Consider the following 25,608-nt stretch of genomic DNA (forward strand, 5'->3'; position numbering starts at 1 on the left):
TGTGGCTCATGGTGGGATGGGGGTTGCATGTGGATTCAAATTCTTGCTCAGGCAGTAACACTAATATTTTAGGTTGCCTTGTGATAATACTACACATGGTTTTCTCTGAAACATGATTATAATATACTATAAATTAAAATAAGTTTCACATTCATGTTGCCCTTTTTTACCTTGAGCCATTCAAAAATGTCTGTGCATGGATTTGATTGTAGAGCCTTTTATGGGAATGCAGATGGCCTTTTGCTGTAACCATGTATTTGGTCAGGTTGGTCTTGTTAGTCCTCTGCTCATTAAGTTTATTATAAAATAATGAAGCCGACAAAGAGTTAATTATTAACAAGTACACAAGTGTCTTTATTTACGCAAGCAAGTTGGTTCCTACAGTTCAAAAAAAAAAAAAAAGCCACTGTCAAGCTGTTGGCACATTTATGTACAAAACTGATTAATTTTACAGCCGGCTACAAAGCATTCTTAGTGAAAGTACAAAAGACTAATACGAGGAGGGAGAGAGAGAGAGAGAGAGAGAGAAAGAGAGAGAGAGGGCGAGCTTAAAGCATCGTCTGGTTAATACTGTATACGTAACATCATAACAAGTCATTTGTTTTAAGACATGGTTTTGAAAATCATTACAAACTAGAGAGGACGAAACTCAAACACTACAACCTAATAAGATATTTAGCTTTTAATACTGTTAGCTTAGCAAATCTGATACTGCACACTAGATAAGAAAAAAAGAGCTGACCTCAGCAAGACAATGTGTAAAAATCAAAATAAAGCAGGACTTTTTTTTCCTTTATTTTTTTTCTTTGAGTCAGTTAAAACTATTACCATAAATGCATAACCATGCCACAAATAACAGCTATGTTCACTGTCTTTACCTAATACAGTTTCTTTTTTTCTGTTTAAAAAACAATGCTGTATGACTAATAACAGTACAGGGATTCAGCCTTGAATCCAAATGCACTTACACTGAGAAAGAGCTCACAATGGTCAATAAGTGCACAAAAAATACTAGCTTCATTTGTGTAAGTCTTTTTGAAACTGACAAAAACCTCTATCGTCAGGCAACTGAATCATGAGACACTTCTGCAAACTCAGGGACATTGAAATAGGCAAGATTGAGCCAAAAGAGTTTGGTCCATGTTCAAGAACAGTGTATATATATATTCATTTAGGACATTCCATGCCATTAAATGAATATTTCAGCAAACAGTATATTAAACCCTCATATGTGATTTTTTTTTTTGGCAACTGGACCAGTGGTTTTATTATTAGACTTGCCACTTAGATTTGGATATTTTTTTATCCCCAGCAGTGATCTCTAAAGTATCAACAACACTGAAAAATAAAGGAAAAGGGTTCTTTATGCAACAGAATGGAAGAACCACATTTGGTACCCTAAAAAATTTTAGTGGGTGTTTGTTTACAGAATCTTTTTTTCTTATATACACAAGATTATTTTAATTTTATTTAACTTACACAATTTTATTTTTTAACTGTTATTCATATTTTTTGCTTGTGTTTCTAATTTATCTATTTCATTTTACTTGCTATTATCTTCTGGGACTTTAATACTTTTTTATTATTTTACTTTTGCATTGTTTTACTATTGTGGTTTTTGTTCTCCCTATTCTCTTGCCTGGGTTCTTGTGTAAACATATTAAATTACACTTGCTTATATAAAGATCTGACTGATTAAAGTAACTTGAAAGATCTTCTGCATAATGTAAAAGCTCTAAAATCCTATAAATGGTCAGTTTTCTTTAAGGAACCAAATGTGGTCATTCTATGGCATCACTCAAAGAACCCTGTGTGGCACCTTTCACTTGAAGAGTATAAATGTCAGTGTGCATGTTCTTTAAACTTCATAGATATGACCTGAAACCAAAGTGAAATATATGTATACATTTATATAGAGTTATATATATATGTATATATATATACAGTGCAGAGGAGTGACAAAAAATCTTGCATTTAAAAAGTTAAAGCTAAAACTAAGCAAAAGAAACAAAAAAAAACTGAACAATGTTATTTGCAAATGAGATTATGGCTTGTGATGAATGAGAGAAAAATCAAGATATCTACAGAGTCTCTCCAAGGCAAATCCTAAATGGGCAGTCGATCAGAAAGGGTGACAGTCTTGGAAAAAATCCCTCATTTCCTCTACTCACATCCTCCTCCTCCACAACCCACCTGAAGACATACCACTTCTAGAGCAACTATGCGCTTCACAGCTTAACAAACAGTTTGAGACGAAGCACCAATGCTGCAGCTTCATGATTTACTTAGAGTAGCTAGCAGACATTTCAGAGTTAGGCCAAGCTACAGCAGAACAGTAGTAAGAAGTCACTTTATGGTACGGTGTTGAAATCCCTGGCACTCCCAACCAATAAAGAATTTGCTGGAAAAGAATCTGTACATTGTTTTTTTAATGCTGTTGCAAGATGCCAAGTTTTGGCAGCTGTGAAAAGTTTACCTGTAAAATCATACAAAGTTTGGTCACATTTTGGTTTCTTAAGGTTGAAAATAAAAAGGAAGGTTTGTTCATTCGATAAGTGGAGCCCTGTTTGAGTAACTTAAGATTGCTATGTTAAGAAAGTGGGAAAATTGTGTCAAGAAAGCTAAGGTGGCCATGAGAATTATGTGGTCTAAACAAGAAAAAAGACACAAGTCACTCTTTTATGTGCTGTTGGATGGTGTGCTGTCTGTGTCTTAAAAGAGTTTGGAAAAACAAGTGAAAAGGAAGGTACAGGAGGAGAGATTAAAGAATGAAAGAAGTGAGTTATGGGTAGTCAGAGACGTTGCCATAGGGCTAATCATCACTTCCCTTGACCAACATTCTGCGTCACACCCGTAATTAAAAAAAAAAAAAAATTAACCCCAGTCCCACCCAAAACCCTCCCTGATTCCCTAATCCTGCAACTCAAATTCAATTTAAAAGACATAATTAAGCATGTTTACACATATGAATGTGTTTGTGTATGTGTTCTTCAGGAACAGGGGGGGCATGCTTGGGTTTGTTTGTGTATGAGTTTCTGTGTGTGTGTGTTTGTAAGAGTGTGTATGTGGTTTATGTGTAAGCGTTGAGGCGCTCTTTGGAGCGGGTAGAGTGGATATCATGCAGCTCCTGTTCCTCCTTGGTCTTGATGTCCTCATATTTCTGCATCCTGCAGGCGTCCTTCACGTAGGCCCAGTTAGCTGCCAGCACCATCAGGTAGTGCACCTACGGGAACACAGCCATGCCAGGAGGGGAGACGTGTTAGTGAAGGAAAGGACAGCAGTTATTTGTCTCAAACTGGAAACGTTTAGCTCATTAAACCCCCAAATGTTTAGGCCACAACATGATTAGGCAGGGATTAAATGGGAATTTGGAAGGTGGTGGAATTCTTTCTAAATTTGCTAAAGTTAGCTTACAGAGTTACTGTAGCTAGTTAGAGAAATTGACTTAGCACGCTAATCAGCTACAAATTAGTCTATACAATTCATATACCTTGCCAATCGACTACCTGGAAGGTTGTCATTTCATAGCAAATGTACGTAGCTAGTCCACAAACTAGTCCACAAAGCTACCAATTGGCCTACAATTGGCTAACTATGCAAGCTTCTCTACAATGCAGCATTTTATATTAAACCACTCTGAATAACTTTGTTGACATCTATACCATTTAACTATGCAGAATCTTTGAAAAGGTGGCAGCATTTTATCCTTTTCCAAGATACCCAGAAGGTGCTGGAACATCATTCCAGATCATTCCAGCCCAAATTATGGTCACACCACTTTGCATAGTCAGTCATTATAAATTACATCAACCAAGCAACTGTGTTACTGAACACCACAAAAGGAAATACAAGCTTATACTCCAAGATGAGCCAGGTTAGTTTTAGTTCGAAGGATTCTTCACACACGGCTCAGTTGGTTAACCTGCTCCATCTCATGCAAGACAGGATAGAGTAGGTGGGTGGTAGTGCAATCAAAAGGCAGTTATAATATACAGAAGTGTGGGCAGTATTTTAATGAAGCCAATTAAAGGATGTTAGATCAGAATTGAATAATGTCCATTTTCGTTGTTTCATGGCCAATGGAGATGGGTCCCAGGGCTCCACAGATAGCTTCCCTGGCTGGAGTGGGTATGTAAGTTGGGGGTACGCGGAGTATTGGGCCCCATGCTGAAGCTGGAACCTCAGAAGCGCGTGCAGTATTTCCCCAGGCTCTGAGTCATAAGCGTGGTATAATTACGGATGAGGACAGACACAGACGCCACCTGTTGCATGAGCACCCACATCACAGAGACACAGCAGAGGGAGAGAGGAGTCCTGTCACTCAGTGCCAACCAATTCAGTTAAAAAATTATGTAATACCCAAATATGCTCTTTAAAAATCTGCACAATATTTCTGGGCTTGGATAAAAAATACTCTAAGGTGGTTCAGATCATAGCTAAAGGGTGTATATGTAGTGAAGCACAATAAATGGTTGATTGTCCTTTACTTACGTTCAAATGCAGCTTAGCTAATAAAAATTACTAGGTTTTCTACACTGCTAAAGTAAAACAGGTTGATCTATACAAATAAGCATAGTATTTACATAATGTTTACAAACAATACAGAAACATCTATATATTGTAATGCATTGTGATTTAATGTCTAAAGAGAACACTGTGTAAAATATTAAGTTGAATGCTATATTAAACATTCACAAGTTTGAATGGAAAAAATACGAGAAATCTAGTAAAATATAACTTAAAATCAACTATTCAACCTACAGTATCTAAGAGATTTTAGGACATGATCCTAATATTCTACTAAGCATGCATGATTGACAGCCCTCAGTCCAAGACGCCCAGTCCACTACACCAGTGAAGCAGAAACACAACAATGAGACCACAGAGATATAAACAAAACAGGCTCTATTACTGCAGTTCAAGACTATGCAACTGTGTCTATGGTTCACTTAAGACTTTATCCAGCTTTTACATCATAATATAAAGAGGGTACTTATTCACGTCATTGCTGGATGTGCACCCAGGGAATGCTGGCAGTTAAACAAACAGGGATAGACGGAAGGATGAATGACAGGCAGTCAGATTAGGCTCCAACTTGCATCTAACATGCTGCCCTGCCTTATATCAAACGAATGCATCTGATTTAGCCATTTAAAGACTTCCGAAGAAGTTGATTAGCTAGAACAAGTGTAGCAGATTGTGGTTGGAACTAGACCCTGCAGGAAGGAACAAGAATAGGCCCTCTGCCTTAGAGGAACACTGTTTTGTTAAGGCTATGTGGGTGGACAAGGCAACTCTGCCGTGTGATTGGTGAGGACAATGCATATTTATACAGGGGGTAAACAAAATATTAGATTCAATAAGCGACCACCATAGAACTACCACTGACTTTATTATGAGCATTGTATTTTCTTTAATCTGTTTAATTCTTAACAGCCAGGCTAAGAAAAGCTAACTAACTGGCTAACTTTTCTTAACATTTTCTGTAATGACATTTATTGTTGACATTATATTAAAGTGATTTTTAGTAAATGCAATAACACAAATAGGTCTAGCCTATCTAAGAGCCAGCATAAGTCTGTCTGTTAATAGTTTTGACATTGAGCTAGGAGATTGGTCCCGCACGATTAATCCAAGGAGAGCATAGCTTTTAAAGATGAGGTGTACCTTTATTTCACTATTTTGTAAACAGTCCATAATGCAGCCATAAGAATACAACTTAAACCCCAGCAATGCTGCTATGACTGATACAATGGTACCAGCAGTCACACACTAACATCCTACTTCCTTTTGGCTAACATTGCTGTAGTGAGAAAGGTCCATCACCCAAAAAATTTGTAATCAGCAGCAGTCCTATGGTGGTCCTTTTCCATTGTTGAATAGAGCAGCAGGGAGCTATATGGCATATGGTATAAATGTGCTAATAAAATGACTAATGTATTTATATATAATAATTATATATGTATTTATGTATAATAATTTGTACAAGCTTTGTTTATTTATGCTGTCAAGACCAAGTTGCGTCATTGCAAGACATCAAACTTTACATGTACAAATACAGAATTAATAACTACATTAAATAAAAACCTGTACTTTTATTCTGTCAAAGCATTGCAATTAAGGATGCCTGTAGCTGTGACTCAGAGTGAATATGAGTTGAGTATGGCTTGTTTGCCCCAAGTTTTTTTTTTTCTCGTTGCTTTTAAAAGTGAAAATAATAAAACATCCTCTACAGAGAACACACCTCTGTGCATTTTAATGCATGATTACTACTTATTTGCCTAATTTTAGCATGTTGGCAAAAAATGGGAAACCAAATATATCTTTTTTTTAAATAAAATGTAACATGTTTTCAATATATCAAACTTAGCAAGCAATATAAATAATTGAAAGTAGTTTGTTCCCTGTTGAAGATGTGTTAAACTATTTCTCTTTATTGAAACTTTTGTGTATGGCTGTATAGGACAGTGCTGGTGACAGTTTGTTGATGCTGCATTCAGACATAAACCACTGTAAAACTGCTGCTTTGAAACCACTGTTATGAACACCCAAATAATAAACACTGTCATGCCCCCATGCGCCACTGGGTGGCGAGCTTTTACTGAAAATGCTCCAACAGCAAGAGCGCAGTGGTAGTTTTATAAAAGGCATGATGTAATTATATAATTAAAAGACCACAAGCAGAAATGTTTGAGCTGCATGCACTCATGTTTGGTTTGTGCATTATGCTTGAGCCTGAGCTGTGAAATGAGGTGTACATCTAAGAAGGAACCCCATATTTTGCATCAAGCAAAACAGGAACCGTGGATTTTGCAGCAGTGATCATATGTTACTGCTCACCACACACACTCACATACATCCACACCTGCCTCTTTGTATTAACTGGAAGTTTAGAAAAGCTATGTAATACACTCTGATTTGACTGTTATACTTTCATTATGTGAGCTTTTCCTTCTCTTTAGTCTAAAGTGGAAGCAAGAAGCATTTTCTCATGAGACGATTCTTCACTTAGCCGCCTATCCCTTCTCTTCTCTCATCTCCTCTCCTCTCCTGTTTCCATGGCAACAGCACCCCATGCATTTTCGATGCTGAGCATTCCTCTTACTCTTTCTCCGTCACCCTGCCTCCTTCTCTCTCTCGCTCTCTCTTGCACTGTATGCTTCTTCTTCTCTCTTTCTCTCCGTCTCCTTTTTCGTTCTCTCTATTGATATTTTTCTGTCACTCTCTCTCTCTCTCTCTCGGTTTATGATGCTTTTACACTCATGTTTATAGGTTTATATGTTTATACATCTATGTTTACATGTACTTGGTTTACATGCTGTATACGCTTGTTGCTTATTACTCTTCAGTTGATTTATAACACTAACGCTAATGTGAAATAAATGACGACGTTTAGAAATGAAGCTAAACAAAGAATGCCTGTCACTCTGAGTTTCACAGGCCAGCTGTGCTTTTCACCTCCTTTCTCTCTCTTTCACATCCCTGCTACTATCTATGTGTATACAGCCCGTCTTTATCAGAGGTGATAATTACAGCACAGAGAGAGAGCAAGAGAGAGATAAAGATGAAGACAGATAAAAAGAAAGAAAACAGGAGAGTATGAGAAAGAGATAAAGAGATAAAAAGAGAGAAGAGAGATAGAGCAGATAAGAGAGAGCGTGAACAAAGAAAGATAGAGAAAGTGATAGTGAGAAAGAGAGAGAGTGTGTTGGAAATGATGATACATGGAAGAAGTGAAAGAGAGATGGAGAGCAATAGAGGCACAGAGAGAAAAATAGCTCACCATGGCGATGACGGCTGCTCCTGCCCCCGCCAGAGCACACACGAACAAGTGGAATGTCAGGTCCAGCTGGAGGAGGAGACCAAAAAAAAAAATCAAATCAAGAACCCTAAATACACACTATGATTCAGCCCAGTAAACACACTCCAAAAGAAGCTCCCTAAAACACTTACACTCCTCTCAGTAAACACAGCCCCCTGCCCGCCCACCTGCACTAACCTGAATTCATTTAGGATACTGAAGATCACACACACAACCTCTTCCTAATTCCATATTATTATTGCAATAACAGGTTCTCTAAGGTGTCTCAGAATGTGACAAAAACAGGAGATACCTCTGCTGAACTGAAGTGTACATGTTTACATAATTATTTTATATACACAACTATGCAAAGGTGTTTTTAATTTAAGCAAATTATTTACAACAATTTATCTGGGCAGTAAGATTTTTTTTTGGCAGTAACTGACCAGTGAATGAAGGACTAGAGGATGACCAACACCACCTGTGCAGCAACAGATGAGCTGCTGTCTCTAACTCTACATTGTAGGAGTATCTAATAGAGTGAACAGTAAGCATCACTAAGGTGCTGAAAATGCTCCACCACCAAAATAATACTCGCCCTGCTGTGCTCCTGCGGGGTTGTGTTTATTAATGGACAGAATAAATGGGGAGGGGTGGGCTAACAAATTATGCAGAGAAACAGAAGGGCTACAATCTGTAATAGTAGAACTACAAATTCACCTATATGGTAAGTAGCCCGAAAAAAATGGGCAATGGGCTTAGATACCATGTAGGTGTACCTAATGAAGTGGCCAATGAGAGTACATTACATCAACACAAGTTTTTCAGTTAAGTTGCTTTATATAAATTTGCTGCGTTGTTGTAGGCCTAACAGACTTTATTCATGTGGAGTACACATTTGAATCAAATAAATCCAGTCCTTGCAAGATATTTCCCACAGGTTTGGTCATTCCTTTATGCACGTCCTTGGTTATCACCACTGCCCAGCACTGCATTTCACACCAGACAGTGCTAAAAGAGGAATCCCCGCTCTTGTGAATCACTGAGGATGTAAAAGCAGTAAAGGGCAGAGGATCAGCAACATACATGGAGGAGAAATATCACTCCCTCCTCCCTCAGAGCTCTAAGAGACTGACTGCAGGACCAGACTGAATACAGATGAAGGCCATCAGAGGAGATGAAAGACATTCAGTTCTGCCCACTGACCTCATTAGACTCGCACATCTTGTAGAACTTCTCCGAACCTGTGCAAACTTTCTTCTCCTCATTTGTGGTCACGATTCCTAAGAGCAGATACAGAGGAGAAACATGTTAACTCTCACTGTAAGGGGTTTAACTAAGCCACAGTACTGTATCTTGTTGTGTAGAGCAACAATGTGAGAGAATATATAGGTGAACAAGGACTGTTACATGGATATGGATTTTTTTTTAAATAAATGACTGATTCAATATGGAAACATTGTTAGACTAAAAATATAACACTGATATATCATTGCTGTCCAAACAGAAAACATGTATCTCCAAAACATGAACTTTAAAAACGTTCTTAACATTTAATGCAAGTTAATGTGATGAAGATTGGAGATTTTTTTGGACAGTGAAAATATACCCCTCAATCTACAGGAGTCACATATGAAAGTGACTAAAACATTTGTGATGTCACAGTCATGAACACATTTAAATATAACTGTCCAATTCATGAATAAGTAATAAACTGGTGTTTGTTCACTGTTTTAGAACAAGGCACAATACAGGGCAGCCAAACAGAACACAGGGCATTTACATGGAAAAAAAACATGCAAGTAACCTAGTTGCCCTAAATTAAAGTTCAATGAACTTCTAACACTAAGATAATAGAAACAATTTTGTGTTAACTTACTTTTGGAAGTATTCTGTTGTATATTTGAAGTTCATTGTAGGTAATGAAGGCCACTAACTTTTAGTAACTTCTTAAAAAAATGTAAACCTTTTTTTTTTTTTACTGTGAATGCAGTAATGTGCAAAAGTCTTAAGCACCTAAGCACATTTATCTTGGGAATAAGTGTGTTTGTGCTTGCAGAATTGCTATGTTATTAAAATAAATACAAATAAACATAACAGAGTAGCAAAAAAAAAAAAAAAGTAGTCTTGCGAGCTAATTTGAAGAACAAATTTAACAAAGTCTGTTTACAGATTTCTCCTGGAGGCCCATAGCTATTGCATAGATGAAAACATACTGACAAGATAAACAGCTTTTTGAATCTGATTTTGTTTTTCTTTTACACCTCAGATGTCTAAAACTTTTGTACAGTACTGCATCAGTCTTAAGGGCCTTAAGGTAACAAAAGCAGCCACAAATTGTCACAAATAAATAGAAGTTGGAAAACTATCCTTTAAAACTGAATTATACTGAATGTGGGTTAAGTGGTGTGAATTTTGGCTGCATGGGTATATTTACATTTATATTTACTGATTTTACAATCCCCAAAAGACAGATATAGTTAGAAGAACAAAAGTTATGTTTTGTGTTTTCATACAGGAGCTGAACATGCAGTACTGCAGTGTAGCTCTGAATAGATAGCTTTAAAGGCTGTTTAATAGAGATAAAGAGAGGAATCGCTCACCAAACTGGCGCAAATCAAAGCACAGGTTGGCCCCCTCCACCAGAGTGGTGTTTTGGCAGGTGTTCCAGATGTTGAAGTACATGAAGACAGGCAGAGAGGTGAAAGCGGTGACCCCAAGCCAGGCCAGCATAAAGATGTAGGTCAACATGATGAACTGAGAGGAGGAGAGAGAACGAGGAAAATAAGGAATGTGAGGTAACAGAGGAAGTGTAAGATATAATTAATTAGAGACACTTTAATAACATCACTAACTCAATACTCTTAAACAGCATTATTCCATTAAGATCAGAGACTCACCAACAGGACTGTCAATCAAGTTAAGAGAGTGTCTCTTATGTACAGTAAAGCTCTTATGTAAAGCTTTATTTTAAAGACCTGAATGAAGACATGGTTCAATTTGTCAGCATATCAAATAACTACAGTATTTATTTGCAGTCAATTAAGGTGTCATATTGCAAGCTAGCAGAGAAAGATCAATTCACTTTACTTATCCATAGGAAGGGTGTTTTTTTCTCACAGTAGGACAGACTCTTTTGTCTTTTTTTGTCAAAATCTCTTTTGTCTTTCATGCTCCATCCATAAATATGCTGTTTCATAGAAAATAACAATAATACTAATTTGTGCACATGGCCCTCACAAGCAGTCACTGGCTCATGAGCCACTGAATGCTGTCGTTTTATTGACTCCATAATGAAGACTTGTGATTGGTCACATGCTAAAAGTGTTTCATCATTTGTGCTCAAATCTTCACTTCTTTCCATGGTGCACAAAAAAAATCCCGAATAAGATGCAGAGTACTTCAAACGTTAGATGGTCAAATCTGCACTCCTTCTTATGCAGCTTTGATGATTAAGGCCCATTGTGTTGTACAGTTTCTCTGTTAAAAGGCATTTTTGGCAAGCTTCTATAATGCATCCTAGCAATGGTTGCTATGAAAGAACACCTTTGTGAGCAGAGCATGGGTAGGTCAATAGAAACTGGATGATAATTTAAGACCAGTACTTGGAAACTTACACCAATTTACTACCCTCATATTTAACTTGTTTTTAAGCCCTGTTAACAGTATAAAATCAACTGTTTTGGAGGATATCATAGAAGATATTAATACTGTAGTATTCTTTACAACTTTACAGATTCAAAATAATTTGTAAATCTGAAATGTGATCAGAATTCTCACTAGTTCCAAAAGAACAGAGAAAGCTGTAACATCCAAATGAACATATAATAAAATTAATATTCAGAATGACTTAAAAAGTGATAGTCTTTTGGCAGAACACCAGAAAAGATATTGCTATACATAGGTAGAATTACATAATATTATATTATAAAATATAACAGTATATTTTTTGTTGTTCCCAAAATACTTGACCACATGAATGACATCTAAATCTATCATTTGGTGTCTACTTTCAATCTATACCATACATGAATTTTCTACATACATTATATGTGTGACTATTGAAGACAATAAGAGCACTTATAAATTGACACATGATTTCAGACTGTTCAGACAGTTGTGTCAACAGACCCGTGTGTCTTACCCAGGCACTAACACAACGGCCGCAGGTGGTGATTTTGAAGTCTCCATACAAGTCACGGATGGCGCCAGTGGTGAAAAAGCCCTCCACCATAAGCAGGATCCCGTAGACGAAAAATGCTGCTGCCACTCCATAGATCACATACTTCAGAATGTCAATCCTACAGAGGGGGAAGCAAGGTAGGCTTCATTTCCACTCAGCTAATGCCCTTATACTTGTGGGGGTTTAGGAATCGAAAACTTCATTAATGGTCACATGACGTTTTTCCTTATTCATTATATGCCTTACAGTTAAACAGGCTGTTCTTGTTACAGTACCTTTAAGACTGATATATGTAAATAAGCTCTGTTTCTTTGCTTGAATAGGCAGGTATATATGAATGTAAATGTGTTGTGTTTTGATGACATCACAGAAACACTGAAAAACAGGCTGATTCTTACAGCTAATGGACTATATTGACTGGAGAGGGGTGTGTTTTAGAACCTTAGCACTGTTTACATGCTACAAACCTACAAGAACAAAGCAGGGAAAATTAGATTTTCCATTTTCCAGGATGTAGTAGGGAACAAGTTTCTCACATTATCATGTGCAGCAAATCTAAGGGGCCTAGAGCAAAGCCCACCCCTGGAAGGAGAGGGAGGGCTGTCCAACCCACCCGGAGAAAGTGAGGCCAATTATGCTCTCTTAGCTGCCGATAGCTCTGGCATTCCTGGGGACCTAAACTGACAGTAAGGCCACCGTTGATGGCCATGATGGCATGCAAGGCATGTAATGCTGTGTTAAACTGCCAGTTCAGAGCTGCACTAAATAGAGGGATCTTTGGTCAAATGATTCAATCTCTCACGCTATAGTCAGTCTGCAGTGGCTGGTGGGTGTACAGTACATATCAGAGTAGAACAAGTGACTAATGGAATCTCACAGCCTCAGGTTCTGCTGCTTCTGTGCCAATGTCTGCCACTTTCTGCCTTCTGCTTCTCTCTTAATATATTCCCCTTCTTCTAATCCCATCCATCACTCACTGTTCCACTCTTAAATCTTAGAAGCCAACTATTATTACTGGGGTTTGCAAATGTAATTATGTAGTTAATTAAATATTTTACAACAGACGGATTGATGCACCTCTCAGCCAATCACAGCTGAATATTATGAAATATTAATGTATTCATTAATGTATCATTACTTTTATTGTTTTATTAAAATTTGCCAGAAGTCCTAAATTACAGGTGGACATGGATTCTTCAGTATATAATGCTGCACCAACTCCAGTGTTTTCTTTAGCATTAGTTCATCGGGAGAGGCAGATTCCATTGCTCAAAACACCTCCTTTAAACATTAACAACGATCGCTTTAATGCCCAGTGGCTGAAAGATCTCCCTGGTTTGATTCATTTACACATGGCTTCCAAAATCCTTTCTTTTGCTTGAAATTGGCCTACATTCACCCTGCCTGTCCTCAAATATTTATCTCTGCACATGAACGTCTTGTAAAAATACAGTTTATTTTTAAACAATAATGTTGTCAGTGAATCCACTTGATTTAATGAGCTACGACTGGAAAATACTGCATATAAACTTTCAACATGCTTTTATTATTGCCAGAAATAACTGAGCTTTCTAAGGGTTAACCCCCCTTTCTCTTTCTCCCTCCCTTTCTCTCGCTCTCTCTCCTCGTTGGCCAGGTAATGGCAGTGAGCAGGTGTGCGGAGGCAACCCAGAGCGATTTCAGAACGTTTAATCCCCTGAGAGGGACCATAGCCAATACCTCACATACTAGCCTGCAAAATCAATCTTCCACAGTAGATGTGTCCGTGTGAAAGAGAAAGAGAGAGACAAACAGAGAGAGAGAGAGAGAGAGAGAGAGAGAGAGAGAGAGAGAGAGAATGAGCGAGAGAGACAATAAGTGAGAAAACAGTGAAAGAGAGCATGAAAATAAGAAAATGAAAGAGATGGAGAGGGAGAGAAAAGAAATGAGAGAAAAGGATAACAAGAGAGAAGAAAGGATAGAGACACAGAGAGAGGGAAAAAGTGAGAGACTATGAAAGGACAGAAAAAAGGAAGTAAAGGAAGAGAGACAGAAAGAAAGGAAGAGAGAAAGAAAACAACAGAGAAGAAACAATAGAGAGACAGAGAGAGAGGGAGAAAACCAGAGGAAAAGGAAAAGACAGAAAGAAAGAGAAAAGAAAGGATAGAGAGACTGAAAGAGAGAACAGAGAAAGAGAGAGAGAGAGAGAGAGAGAGAGAGAGAGAGAGAGATGGCAAGACAGTGAGTAAGAGAGAAAAAGAAAGGAAAACAGGAAAGAGAAAGAAAAAAAACAACATTGAGACAGTGAAAGGAAAACAAAGAAAAAGGGAGAACGAGAAATAAAATGAGAGAGGGAGGGAGAGAGAAAGAAAGAGAAAGGATACAGAGAGGAAGAAAGGAAGAGAATACAAGCAGTAACAGGGTCAGACAGAGAAAGGGAACAGAGAAAGAACAGATACAGAGAGAGAGAGAGAGAGAGAGAGAGAGAGGGTAGCTCTAAATACTCTATCAAAGGAAAGTGTCAATAATTCTATTAAACGTCTTTAACAGGAACCTGCTAAAATACTAGAATCAAATAAAGTCATTCTTTACTCTCACTACTGCACTGTATTGCACTGAGAGCAAGATTTGGAGGAGCCTGCTCAGATTTAAACATTCTTAACTGGTCAAAGGTGGTGGTGAATGAAGACTTGTTCATGCATGGCTGAAAACTAAGCCACACAAGCTCAGATCGGGGTAATTACCTCTAAAGTAAATAATTCATAAAATGTCATAAAGGAGCAGCAGTGTTAGCTTGAGAAATGGCCATAGCAGGCAGTGTAACTGGGCCAGCCAAGGTACCAACCCCACAATGGCCTGGACAGTAGGGAGTACACTCATTTTTCATTTTCTGTGTCAAAGAGACACATTCTAAAGACAACTTTCCTTTCATAGTGACAGAAATATATGAAAATAGGCCACTTTGAAAGCTTTTACCCTGTTGTTGTCACTGTGTAGCCTACATCTGGGCAAATGTCATTAAGAATTTTTATTAGGTAAAAGATACTTTGTCAAGAATCAAACTATGATTTTACCGAATGGCAGACATGTTCAGAAGTCTGTACATGCGAGGCTTATTCTGCAGTCTCTGGGGTGGAGTGTGAGTAGAATCTTAAATCTTTGGTAGCGAATTTTTGATTAGACTCATTATTAGCATTATTAGCTGGCACTGCATTATACAAAGGGAAATTCCTACTAAAAACGTGTCAAGTTCAACAAGCCTTTTATTATGAAAAACCTTCAGGCTGATAGACATTACATGCAGTCAGTGTGCTTTTTAAAGAGGGCCTATTATGCTCATTTCTACTGTTCAGATTTTGTTTTGGGCTCTACTACAACAGATTTACAAGCTTCAATTTGCAAAAACACATTTTCATACGGTATATCTCTATCCGCCCTCTGTCTGAAATGCTCTGTTAGAGCTCCTGTGTCCTATGTGTTTATCCCGTCCTTCAGATGAGCTCAGTGTGTTCTGACTGGTCAGGTCACCCAGGCTGTTCTGATTGGTCCATCACCAGAGTGGTTCTGCCCCTAGATGTTCCGCCCCTGTCTTGCAGTCTACAGACAGCCCCTTTTCTCTTGAGCAGCTGTAAACACTGGTGTGACTAATTGTCCAATGGTGTCAGTTCTGCCATATCAAGTTGAGCCAGTCTGATCCTGAAAGTTAAGTCTTCTCAACTTGGCTACATAATGCAACTCTTCCCAGCCTCCAGTAGCTGCTGTATGTTGTGTAAGAGCATGCCAAACTTATATAGGTGGGCAATAGGAATGTGTTATGAGATTGTGTGATCAAAAAAAGGGCTGAAATTCCAATGAGGCATTTCAGGCAGCTGAGAAAAGTGATTTCTGTGGGAGACAGTTACTCCCTCTGGGGTATACTTTGAGCTTTGTAACTTTGCAGACTGTTTACATGCACAAAAAGTTAAAACATACTAAAGGAAAGGAAAAAGCCTGAAAAGCAGTAGTAGTAGATTCCCGTTAAAGGAAAAAAGCAAAAGAACTTGAAATGATTGGTCAGTCTCTAGTTTGTGTAACAGGTTTGCTTGCTAGCTACCATAATAGCTAATCCGGCAGAGATTTTAGCAAGATCTTACTTTCTAGCACATCAGATAGATTAACCAACAACTTCAGCTACACTACCTTTACCTACTCGCTGTACGAACAAACTACAGACTATAGTTTTTCCACAATGAAAGGCTTATTATTACCCAAATGGAAAAAAATATATATTTCAAATGTATTTGTCAAAAATAATTTTGCAACTGTGTTGCTTAAATAAATTAATAAAATGCATTTATTTACATTTGATACTATGTTTTTATCAACTATGTTTAGTTTTAACAAAGGTTACAGATACTATTAAATGGTACTGTCTTCTGTGTTTTGCATGGACATATGTCATAATAAAGTGCTATTCACAGAATATCAATACCTACAACACTTGCTTTTGCCATGTAAAAGGATCATAGGCTAATATTTAAAATTAAAATACTGGAATACAAATGCATTTCAAAGGGTATTCCAAACAGTATTTTGGCTAGTGTCATGCATTTCCAAATCTATTTAATAAGCACATTTATTTTTGTATGGTGCATTTCTATGTGCAGTATTTTCCTCTACATTTCTTAAGGTAAATGCATTTTAAAATATATTTGGATAATATAGCAACATATTTTGAAATACAACCCCAATTCCAATGAAGTTGGGACATTGTGTAAAACAAATAATAACAATACGATGATTTGCAAATCATTTTCAACCTATATTCAATTGAATACACTACAAAGACAAGATATTTAATGTTCAAATGGGTAAACTTTGTTTTTTGCAAATATTCATTCATTTTGATGCCTGCAACACATTCCAAAGAAGTTGGGACAGGGACAACAAAAGACTGGGAAAGTTGAGGAATGCTCAAAAAACACCTGTTTGGAACATTCCACAGGTGAACAGGTTAATTGGAAACAGGTGAATGTCATGATTGGGTATAAAGGGAGCATCCCTGAAAGGCTCAGTCATTCAAAAGCTAGGATGGGGTGAGGTTCACCACTTTGTGAGCAACTGTGTGAGCAAATAGTCCAACAGTTTAAGAACATCGTTTCTCAACATGCAATTGCAAGACATTTAGGGATTTCATCATCTACAGTCCATAATATCATCAAAAGATTCAGAGAATCTGGAGAAATCTCTGCAAGTAAGTGGCAAGGCAGAAAACCAACACTGAATGCCCGTGACCTTCGATCCCTCAGGTGGCACTGCATTAAAAACCAACATCATTCTGTAACGGATATTACCACATGGGCTCAGGAACATTTCAGAAAACCATTGTCAGTGAGCACAGTTTGTCGCTCCATCTACAAGTGCAAGTTAAAACTCTGCCATGCAAAGCGAAAGCCATATACCAACAACACCCAGAAACGCCGCCGGCTTCTCTGGGCCCAAGCTCATCTGAGATGGACTGATGCAAAGTGGAAAAGTGTCCTGTGGTCTGATGAGTCCATATTTCAAATTGTTTTTGGAAATCATGGACGTCGTGTCCTCCGGGCCAAAGAGGAAAAGGATTGTCTGGATTTTTATCAGTGCATAGTTCAAAAGCCAGCATCTCTGATGGCATGGGGGTGTGTTAGTGCCCGTGGCATGGGTAACTTGCACATCTGTGAAGGCACCATTAATGCTGAAAGGTGCATACAGGTTTTGGAGCAACATATGCTGCCATCCAAGCAATGTCTTTTTCAGGGACGTCCCTGCTTATTTCAGCAAGACAATGTCAAGCCACATTCTGCACGTGTTCATGGCATCACAGGCATCAAATTAAAAATGAGTGAATATTTGCAAAAAACAATAAAGTTTATCCATTTGAAAATAAAATATCTTGTCTTTGTAGTGTATGCAATTGAATATAGGTTGAAAAGGATTTGCAAATCATCGTATTCATATTTGTGTTATACACAACGTCCCAACTTCAATGGCATTGGGATTGTACATTTTAGTATTTGAAATGTATTTCAGCACAGATTGCAAGGCATTTTACATGTGCGTAAAATTATATTATTTTCTTTAGATTATGTTTTTAAGTCTTAAGTCTGTATTTAGACGTCAGTCAACATGTGATTTCAGTCAGAGTCACTGAATCTGTGCTGAATAATACAATCCCCGCTTTTAATTATTTGCGTACACCTAATGTGATAGTTTAACTAAAAATGCTAACCCTGCCACTAATGGTGAATGTAAGCAAGCAAGTCATGAAATTCAGCAGTCATCACAGCCCTGTTAATTGCTACTCTTAGTTTCGTGGTACCTATCATTCAATTCAATCCTGTTAAAATCCTGGAATATCTATGCTAATTCTATTCTAGCACACCATGTGTGATTATTTCAAGCTCATATCAATCCTTAAAAGTCAGTACTCACATGGTGAAGACATCCAGGGCATCGACTGGTGATCGGACCACTTCAAAGTAGTTCTGCAGGATGGTCACGGTGCCAGAGAGAGCTTCATGACCACAGCCACAGAACAGCGCCACACCAGCGTACAGCAGGATGGTGGCGATGAGAGAGGCATAGGGAATCCCACTCAGGCATTTAATACAGCACTCAGAGCACCCTGTGAATCACAGCAACACAAAAGAGCAGACTTTAAAATCATATCCAAAAAAAGTAGGTTTGTTTGTTTTGAAAGGCAAACCATTTTTAAGTGTGGAACTTCTGGTAACTATGAAGTGATGCATCTTCAACACTGATTGATCTTTGCAAAAAAAGTTAAATTGAACTTAATTTGAACTTTCTATTAAAAATTAAGGCAATTAGAGTAAAGGCCACAGTTCTAATCCCCTGTGGTGTTTATTTTGTAATATTTTCTCAGATTAGGACTAAACTCTGCAGGTAAGTAAAGACAAATGAATAGAGAACATAGGGAACATTGGTGTTTTCTTGAGAATGTTGGTGCATGCTGGAGAACACTAGTGTTGGTTGGGGAATGATGGTTTTTTTGGAATTATGGTCTTTGTTAAAGAAAGTTGGTGTTTGTTGGAGAATTCTGATGTTTGGTGGAGAATGAGGGTTTGGAGAACGATTCTATTATAGAATCATCTAGGTGCTTGGTGGAGAATGCTGGTGGAGGACAGGGTTCGGATAATGATGGGATTACATAATGCTGGTGTTTGGTAGAGACTCACAGATTTTTGGTGTTTTTGCAGAATGTTTGTGTTTGTCAGATAGTTTTTAATGCTTTTAGAAAAGATTAGGTCAGTGAGCTCTGTACTCAAGACAAACTGTTCCTAGATCTGTGCAGCAATGTCTGTCTGAAAGCACCAGTCACCTTATCAGGTCATTAAACAATATGGGTCATCAGGTTTTCAAGCATGCAACTGAATCTGTCACTTTCAGAGGAAGCAGAGCTCAGAGCATTTCTGTTGTTGACCAAGAGCCCATCCATTCGTGTTTGCTGTCTGAAAGGTGGAAGTTTACTGTCACTCTGACCAATCAAACCTGCCCTGCTGTAAGATTTATGGCCATAATACACCTGCACACAAACAGAATCGATCGTAAAATTACACACTGCTGTCCCTTTGCGACTGTGAGCAGCAGGGATTTATGGGGTGCCATAAACGTTGTGCTCTGCCCCAACAAAACAAAGCATCAAAATCTGCCCAACAGTAGCATGGCGTAGTTCAACAGATTACACTGTAAGAGGTTGTTCTCAATCATCTCTCCCTTTGGAGGATAAATATGCTTCTCATTGCTGAAAGAGAATGATATCAGGAAGTACAATCCACATTCAGGGATATATGTACAGATCACATACTTTTCTGCCCAACAGCAACAACTATATAAACTGTCACAACTTAAAGTAAGCTAATGTTCATGGTACTTCAGCTTGTGTTATCCACTCTTATAGCATTACGGTGTATATTGTATTTTGGTCGCTGGTCATGAAATCACATTGTGTCTGCTTTTACTTCTGCTGTGCCCCTGTGCCCCCAGAACCTGCAGTCTAAAAGAGTGTGCATAATGTGTTTTTTCTTTCTGAAATGTTTCAGCTCTTGAAGAAAGTGGATGGCACTTCTGCAGCACCTCGAGAACAACCTAAAGCTATGAGTGCAGAAAGCAACACTCTAGAGACCAACAGAGCGACACTGAATCACAAACAACACAGCTGTCTGCACCCTCCCACTCACTCTACCCATCACTCAGAGCCTCGATATAACAGCAGAGCAAAACACACTACATTACTGCTGCTAAAACAAACACTTTTGTTGTGCATTGAATGGTTCACACAGAAAGAACAGCTCAGCGAAAAATCTAATTTACACAATTTTCCAGATGTAGTCAATCGAACAAGACACATTTGGTGTCCAATTTTTCCTTCTTTTTTTCATTCACTATTCACTACATAGCATGTACTTTATAGAAAGCTGATTCATAAGCATGGAATAATCCATCGATTTACCAATTTGAACACAACAATATTGCTCACACACTACACCACTTTCTTGTTATCATAATTTTGGTCTTCATAATACTGAAATCGTAGAAGGCAGATAAGCTCTCTAAATCATTGTGTTTGCTTACTGTGTACCATATTGTAACCAAACAGGGTTCCAGAGTCTTTGTGGGTGTTTTGCTTAATCACCAGTTTTCAAAGTGTTTTTATTATATTATACAATAAAGTTACATTACTGGTACTGTGTCTACACTGTGTTGGCCTTTTTTCTGCTCTGAATGTTTTCAATCTTAGAAATCTTAAGCTCAATTTAAAAGAAGGCGTATTCTTTTGCCATTGCTCTGTATTCCAACAATGATAAACATTTCTTATACCTCTGATTCCCTCTCCATAATAACTTTATGAGCACATGGCAATAGATAAGCCCATGGAATTGAACTGAAAGGCACCACCTGTGCCTTTTCACTTGGTCTGGATATATTCTGTACAAGTCTAAACCTACTGGTAAAAATGGGCAGAAAATGTCAGTGTGAGGTGCTGAGATATTCCCTTGTAATCTTTCTTTAACACAAAAGCATTCTTATGGCAAATATAATGCCAAATCAGCAGAAATTGCCTGGCCTATTTGAAAATGCCTCTCAAAGTTGTTCAAAGGCTCCCGTGTCCTACCCCTGAGTGTGATGATTCTTTCCCACTGAGCATCTTCATCATTACCGATGCCCTCAGGGTGGCTGCCCTGACAGCTCTTGTCAGCAGTTTGGACTGGCTAACTAATTTACAAGAGGAAAGAAAACACAGGTCTGTGACCCAATGGGGGCACTGTATGGTAATAGCTGCTGCCCTCAAATGCAATTCTGAATATTTGTTTTTCATTACATACGGATGGGTGGAAGCAAATGAAGAAAGGCGTAGTGATGATTATGGCTCCCCATTAAGCTAACCAGGCCATGCAGTGTGTGTTATTAAATAGAGAAGCAGTAAATTGACAGTCTGGAGAGAGATGGAGTTCCACAGGGACACAGAAAAGAACAAAACTACGCTTACTTACTTGCCAAACTGTACAAGAGGGACACACCAGGTTCAGATGAAGACATTAACTCAAATTTATATTTCAGGTTGCTAAATTTAAGGCTATAAAGCTAACAAAGTATGTTTAAGGGTAATTTCATGATTGGGTGCCATTTAGGCCTCATCACCTTTTTAACATTAAATCTAAGAAAACGTGCATTTAACCATTCACAAAGTATGTTAACCATCTTAGGAACAATATCTAATTTCTACTTTTATTAGGTTAATTAGGTAACAGGGCTATACTTTCAAAATTACCTTGTCAGTCAGTATCACAATATGAAAACTGCTGTTAAATACATGACAAGTGGAATATTCCAGATATTTCATAGAGGTGAATACTTTCAGGTAACAGGGTTGAGTGAATTTTAAGGGACACAACTGAAATGTTTATGGATTCATACATCAAGGCCAAAATAATAAGATTTTCCAAGTAATTTAAAGGTCATATTTTAAGGTAAAGTGTAGTTAGGGGTCTAGGACAGTCAAAAATACCATTTTCTAGGTGCTATGAAAAACATTTGATCTATATTTATAATGGTTTTGACCTTTATAAAATCTTTGTAAATAAAAAATTTGTAGAACACAAATAGCACCCAGATCATGGAATCACCTACATTAGAGAAAACGTCCTGATCCCATCTGTGGGTAGGTTGTGGATTTCCTGACAAACAGGAGACGGCATGGTATGGCTAGGAAAACACATGCCAGACTTTCAGATGCTCAGTACTGCAGTTTCACAAAGTTGCATGCTCTCACCCTTTCTCTTCAGTTTCTACACCAATGACTTTGTCTCTAAGGAACCAGCTGTGAAGATCCTCAAGTTTGCAGAGAACACTACTGTGGTGGGCCTAATTGCCGACGTTGATGAGTCTATCTACAGAAAAGAAGCTGAGCAGCTGCTGTCCTGGAGCATCAGCAACCACCTGTTGCTGAAAAGACCATAAAGATGGAGCTGAACGTCAGGCACATCCCTCACCCAAATATTTTAAAATAATCTTTAAACAGATAAAAATAAACAATTTAAACAGCTCTTAATGACTTTTAATAGTGAATGGCTTTTGTAAGAAAAATGGAGTTCAAAAAAGGAGCTCATTTAAATTAAATTTAAACTTACACAATTTTGATATAAAACAAATACGTATTATGAGTCTCTGACATCATGTTGAAACGGCAAACAACAGTGTGGAGCTTGTCTTTTCAGTACATGGGTGCAAGTGTGAAAGACCAGATACAGACTAAAAGCTGTATAAAGCCTTCACTAACCAAATACATAGACCTGTAAATGTCCCAGCAAAATATTACAGTAAGCACCTGAGTAATCATGCAGTTAAACTGTCACTACTTTGTAAAAAGCAACAACAACAGGAGGGAATATGAATGTTAATGCGCTTATTTCATTTTGTTATTCAACCAAAATTGTAATTCATTCATCTTGAAAATGTGCTGCATGATTCAATGGAATAGCCCATTTCTTTAGCACAGCTGTGAAAGTACAAAGCTGCAGGTATCTGTACTTTTAACCAGCAAAAATACAAATTAGTATGATTAGAAATTCTGTAAAATGTATTTATTAAACATAAAATATGTCAAGATTTAAATACTTTACTGCTTTCCGCAGGCTTGTCATTGTAGTTGGCTGTCCACTGAAGCTCTGCTACAGGTACACATATTCTAAACATGTTCATACTGCTAAAGAAGCAGACTGGGTCTGCATACTGTGTCTGCTACAATACACAGAAAACTCACTCCCACAAAACAAGTTTGTGATCAGCTGCATGCATGAGTCATGTTTGTTTGGCTTGAGTGCATTGCCAGAAAATGGCAAAAATGTAAAGGATGTTTTTTTTTTCTTCTGCAAAACACGACTGTACACCCAACAATAATTTCAAATTCAAATCATAAATATAGCCATTACTGCATTTCACTTTACTGATCTACAAAGGTTTGTAGAGCATGCAAAAGATCAATATATATATGTCAAAAATACTTGAGTAGTGATAAAATATCTGCCTTCATTGTGTTCGCAAAGTATTTTTGTTTTTCCATTTTAAAGGCTTTGATAAGCATTACATAATGAGACCCAATGCACTTATGAGGGCTCTTTTATCATAAAGGACCTCAGTGAAATTGGGTCAGAATTCGCCCAAAGGTCCCCACGTTATGAAAATTGATGAGGGACCTTCATCAAAGTTGTTCAATGAGCTTTGTTCAGATTGACCTTTTGACCTTGGGATAATAAGCTGCTCTTTAAAAGAAAAATTCAAAATTCCAGAGAAGGAGTCCAATTTATGACATAATATGTTATTACACAGTTATTCAGATCAGCGAACCAAATCAAAGGACACCTGTTATTTATCTGTAGACTTTGTAGTATTGTTGTAATAACATTTTTAAAGATTGTTAAGTGTTTTTAAGTGCTAAATCGTCCCCTATGGGCCAATCAGGATTACATTTTGCAAGCCACATCAGTCTCAAATCACTTAAAATCATCTTAAAAATCTGAGATGATAGGAGTAATGACTAATGAGCTATAGCAATTTAAGCTAGCAATGCCATGGCTGCAAGGAAAAAATTGTGCTGGATAATTATTTACCTAGAGAGGCTACAAAGTATTTCTAGACCAGGTTTGAGAAGTTACCTTCAAATACCATGGACTAGCTCAAAAGTGCTATTTTCAAACAATTAATGATTTTAAAAAAGCTATGCACTTTTAAATACAATTCTAATGACAAAATTGCTTGGAACACTGCACTCCATGAGGTCATCTAGGTTTGGCCAAATATGAAAATTTGTACAAGATATACTTGATTTTCATTAATATAGTTTTTGCATATTATGCAAATTAGCTCAAAATCTAAGTTGGCGGAGCTAGTCCAAATTACAAAGTTGTTTTGTTGGACCCAAAGAATCAAGAAAAAAATATCTGTCAAACATCCGGGGAAGGAGTCGGGCCAAACGAGTTGTGTTGCGTAATAGTGCCCCCTTGGGCTCATGTTGAGCACCTGAGTAGCAGGAGGGACTACTATCCATTGACGAAGTTTCACGCCTCTAGGACTTACGGTTTTGGTCTGGTTTTGTTTTATTGGAAAAAGAATAATGAAAAAAACTCTAACAAAAACAATAGTACTGTTAATAATATATCTTGTCTTCTACTTACAAACACAACTGTGGTATGGCTAGAAAGTGCACAATCTGCAGCTGAACAATTCAGTTGCTCTTCGGGGGGGGGGGTTTGTGGGTCACTCTACCATACTTCTCCTTAGAGGTGACAGAGAGGTCAGGAATCAATTTGACCTATGCCCCAGTGTTGGTCCAAGCTCCAAATTTTGATCTCACACGTTCATGACCTCCTCAGAAAAAAGCTTCCTCAGACATAATCTACCTACTGCCATTCAAACTAGACAGACCTGCTAATGACCTGAATGGACCACCAGCATCTTCCAGTCCCTTTGGGACTATAAGAAATAGAGCTACAGTATTTTCAGCATGCAGTGATAACAGAAGGACCTTCTGGTTGGGGGGGGGGAGGTGGGGAGGGGGCATTTTGCAGGCTTAACTGAATCACTTATAGGTCCAAATATGACCATTTTCAGGTCACGCTGTTTAAAGAGTAAAAGGACTATTTAGAACAGTTTTGTTTATTCTTTGTTACATACACAATATCTAAAGATTCAAATAGTTCAATGACTGAAATTTTAATTTTTATTTGTTATTTGTAACTAGTAACACCTGCTAATTATGTAAAATGAATAACATCCTTGAACAGGAAATTAACTGTGGGATTATTAACAACATCCTTGAACAGGAAGACGACAGCAGAATTATTTTCTTGCAACATTTTAAAATGACTTGCTGTTGTAAAGTATGCAGTTGCAATACTGTACCTGTGCAGTTAAAACAAATAAACAACTGTAACAAAAAGTGTACAAGCTATTCATATCTGTATTTGTATCTGTATAAAATGCATTAAAATGTGTCTGTCCTGTTTGTAGCCTATTCATGTCTGGTTAAATCTCTACAGCACAGAAAATACAAAGTATTCAAAATAATAGTGTAATTGTTGACATTTTTAGTTCTCTGGTTGGTATAAAA

General features: G+C 37.7%; 1 protein-coding gene across 3 annotated transcripts in view; it reads right to left on the reverse strand.

Moving 5' to 3' along the window:
- Positions 1-1,089: 1,089 nt before the first annotated feature.
- Positions 1,090-25,608, reverse strand: part of gpm6ab (glycoprotein M6Ab) — a 105,925-nt gene continuing 81,406 nt past the window's right edge. For 2 of the 3 annotated variants that reach the window (XM_037538618.1, XM_037538617.1), the window contains exons 2-7: positions 18,414-18,606; positions 11,946-12,102; positions 10,405-10,558; positions 9,008-9,084; positions 7,784-7,849; positions 1,090-3,223 (exon numbers count right to left, since the gene is read on the reverse strand). In XM_037538618.1, coding sequence (XP_037394515.1) covers positions 3,071-3,223; positions 7,784-7,849; positions 9,008-9,084; positions 10,405-10,558; positions 11,946-12,102; positions 18,414-18,606 — 800 coding nt within the window. In that variant the 3' untranslated portion in view covers positions 1,090-3,070. The other variant, XM_037538619.1, reaches the window with a different exon arrangement.

Source organism: Pygocentrus nattereri, chromosome 5, assembly GCF_015220715.1.
Source record: "Pygocentrus nattereri isolate fPygNat1 chromosome 5, fPygNat1.pri, whole genome shotgun sequence".
In the NCBI taxonomy this organism is placed as follows: Eukaryota; Metazoa; Chordata; class Actinopteri; order Characiformes; family Serrasalmidae; genus Pygocentrus; species Pygocentrus nattereri.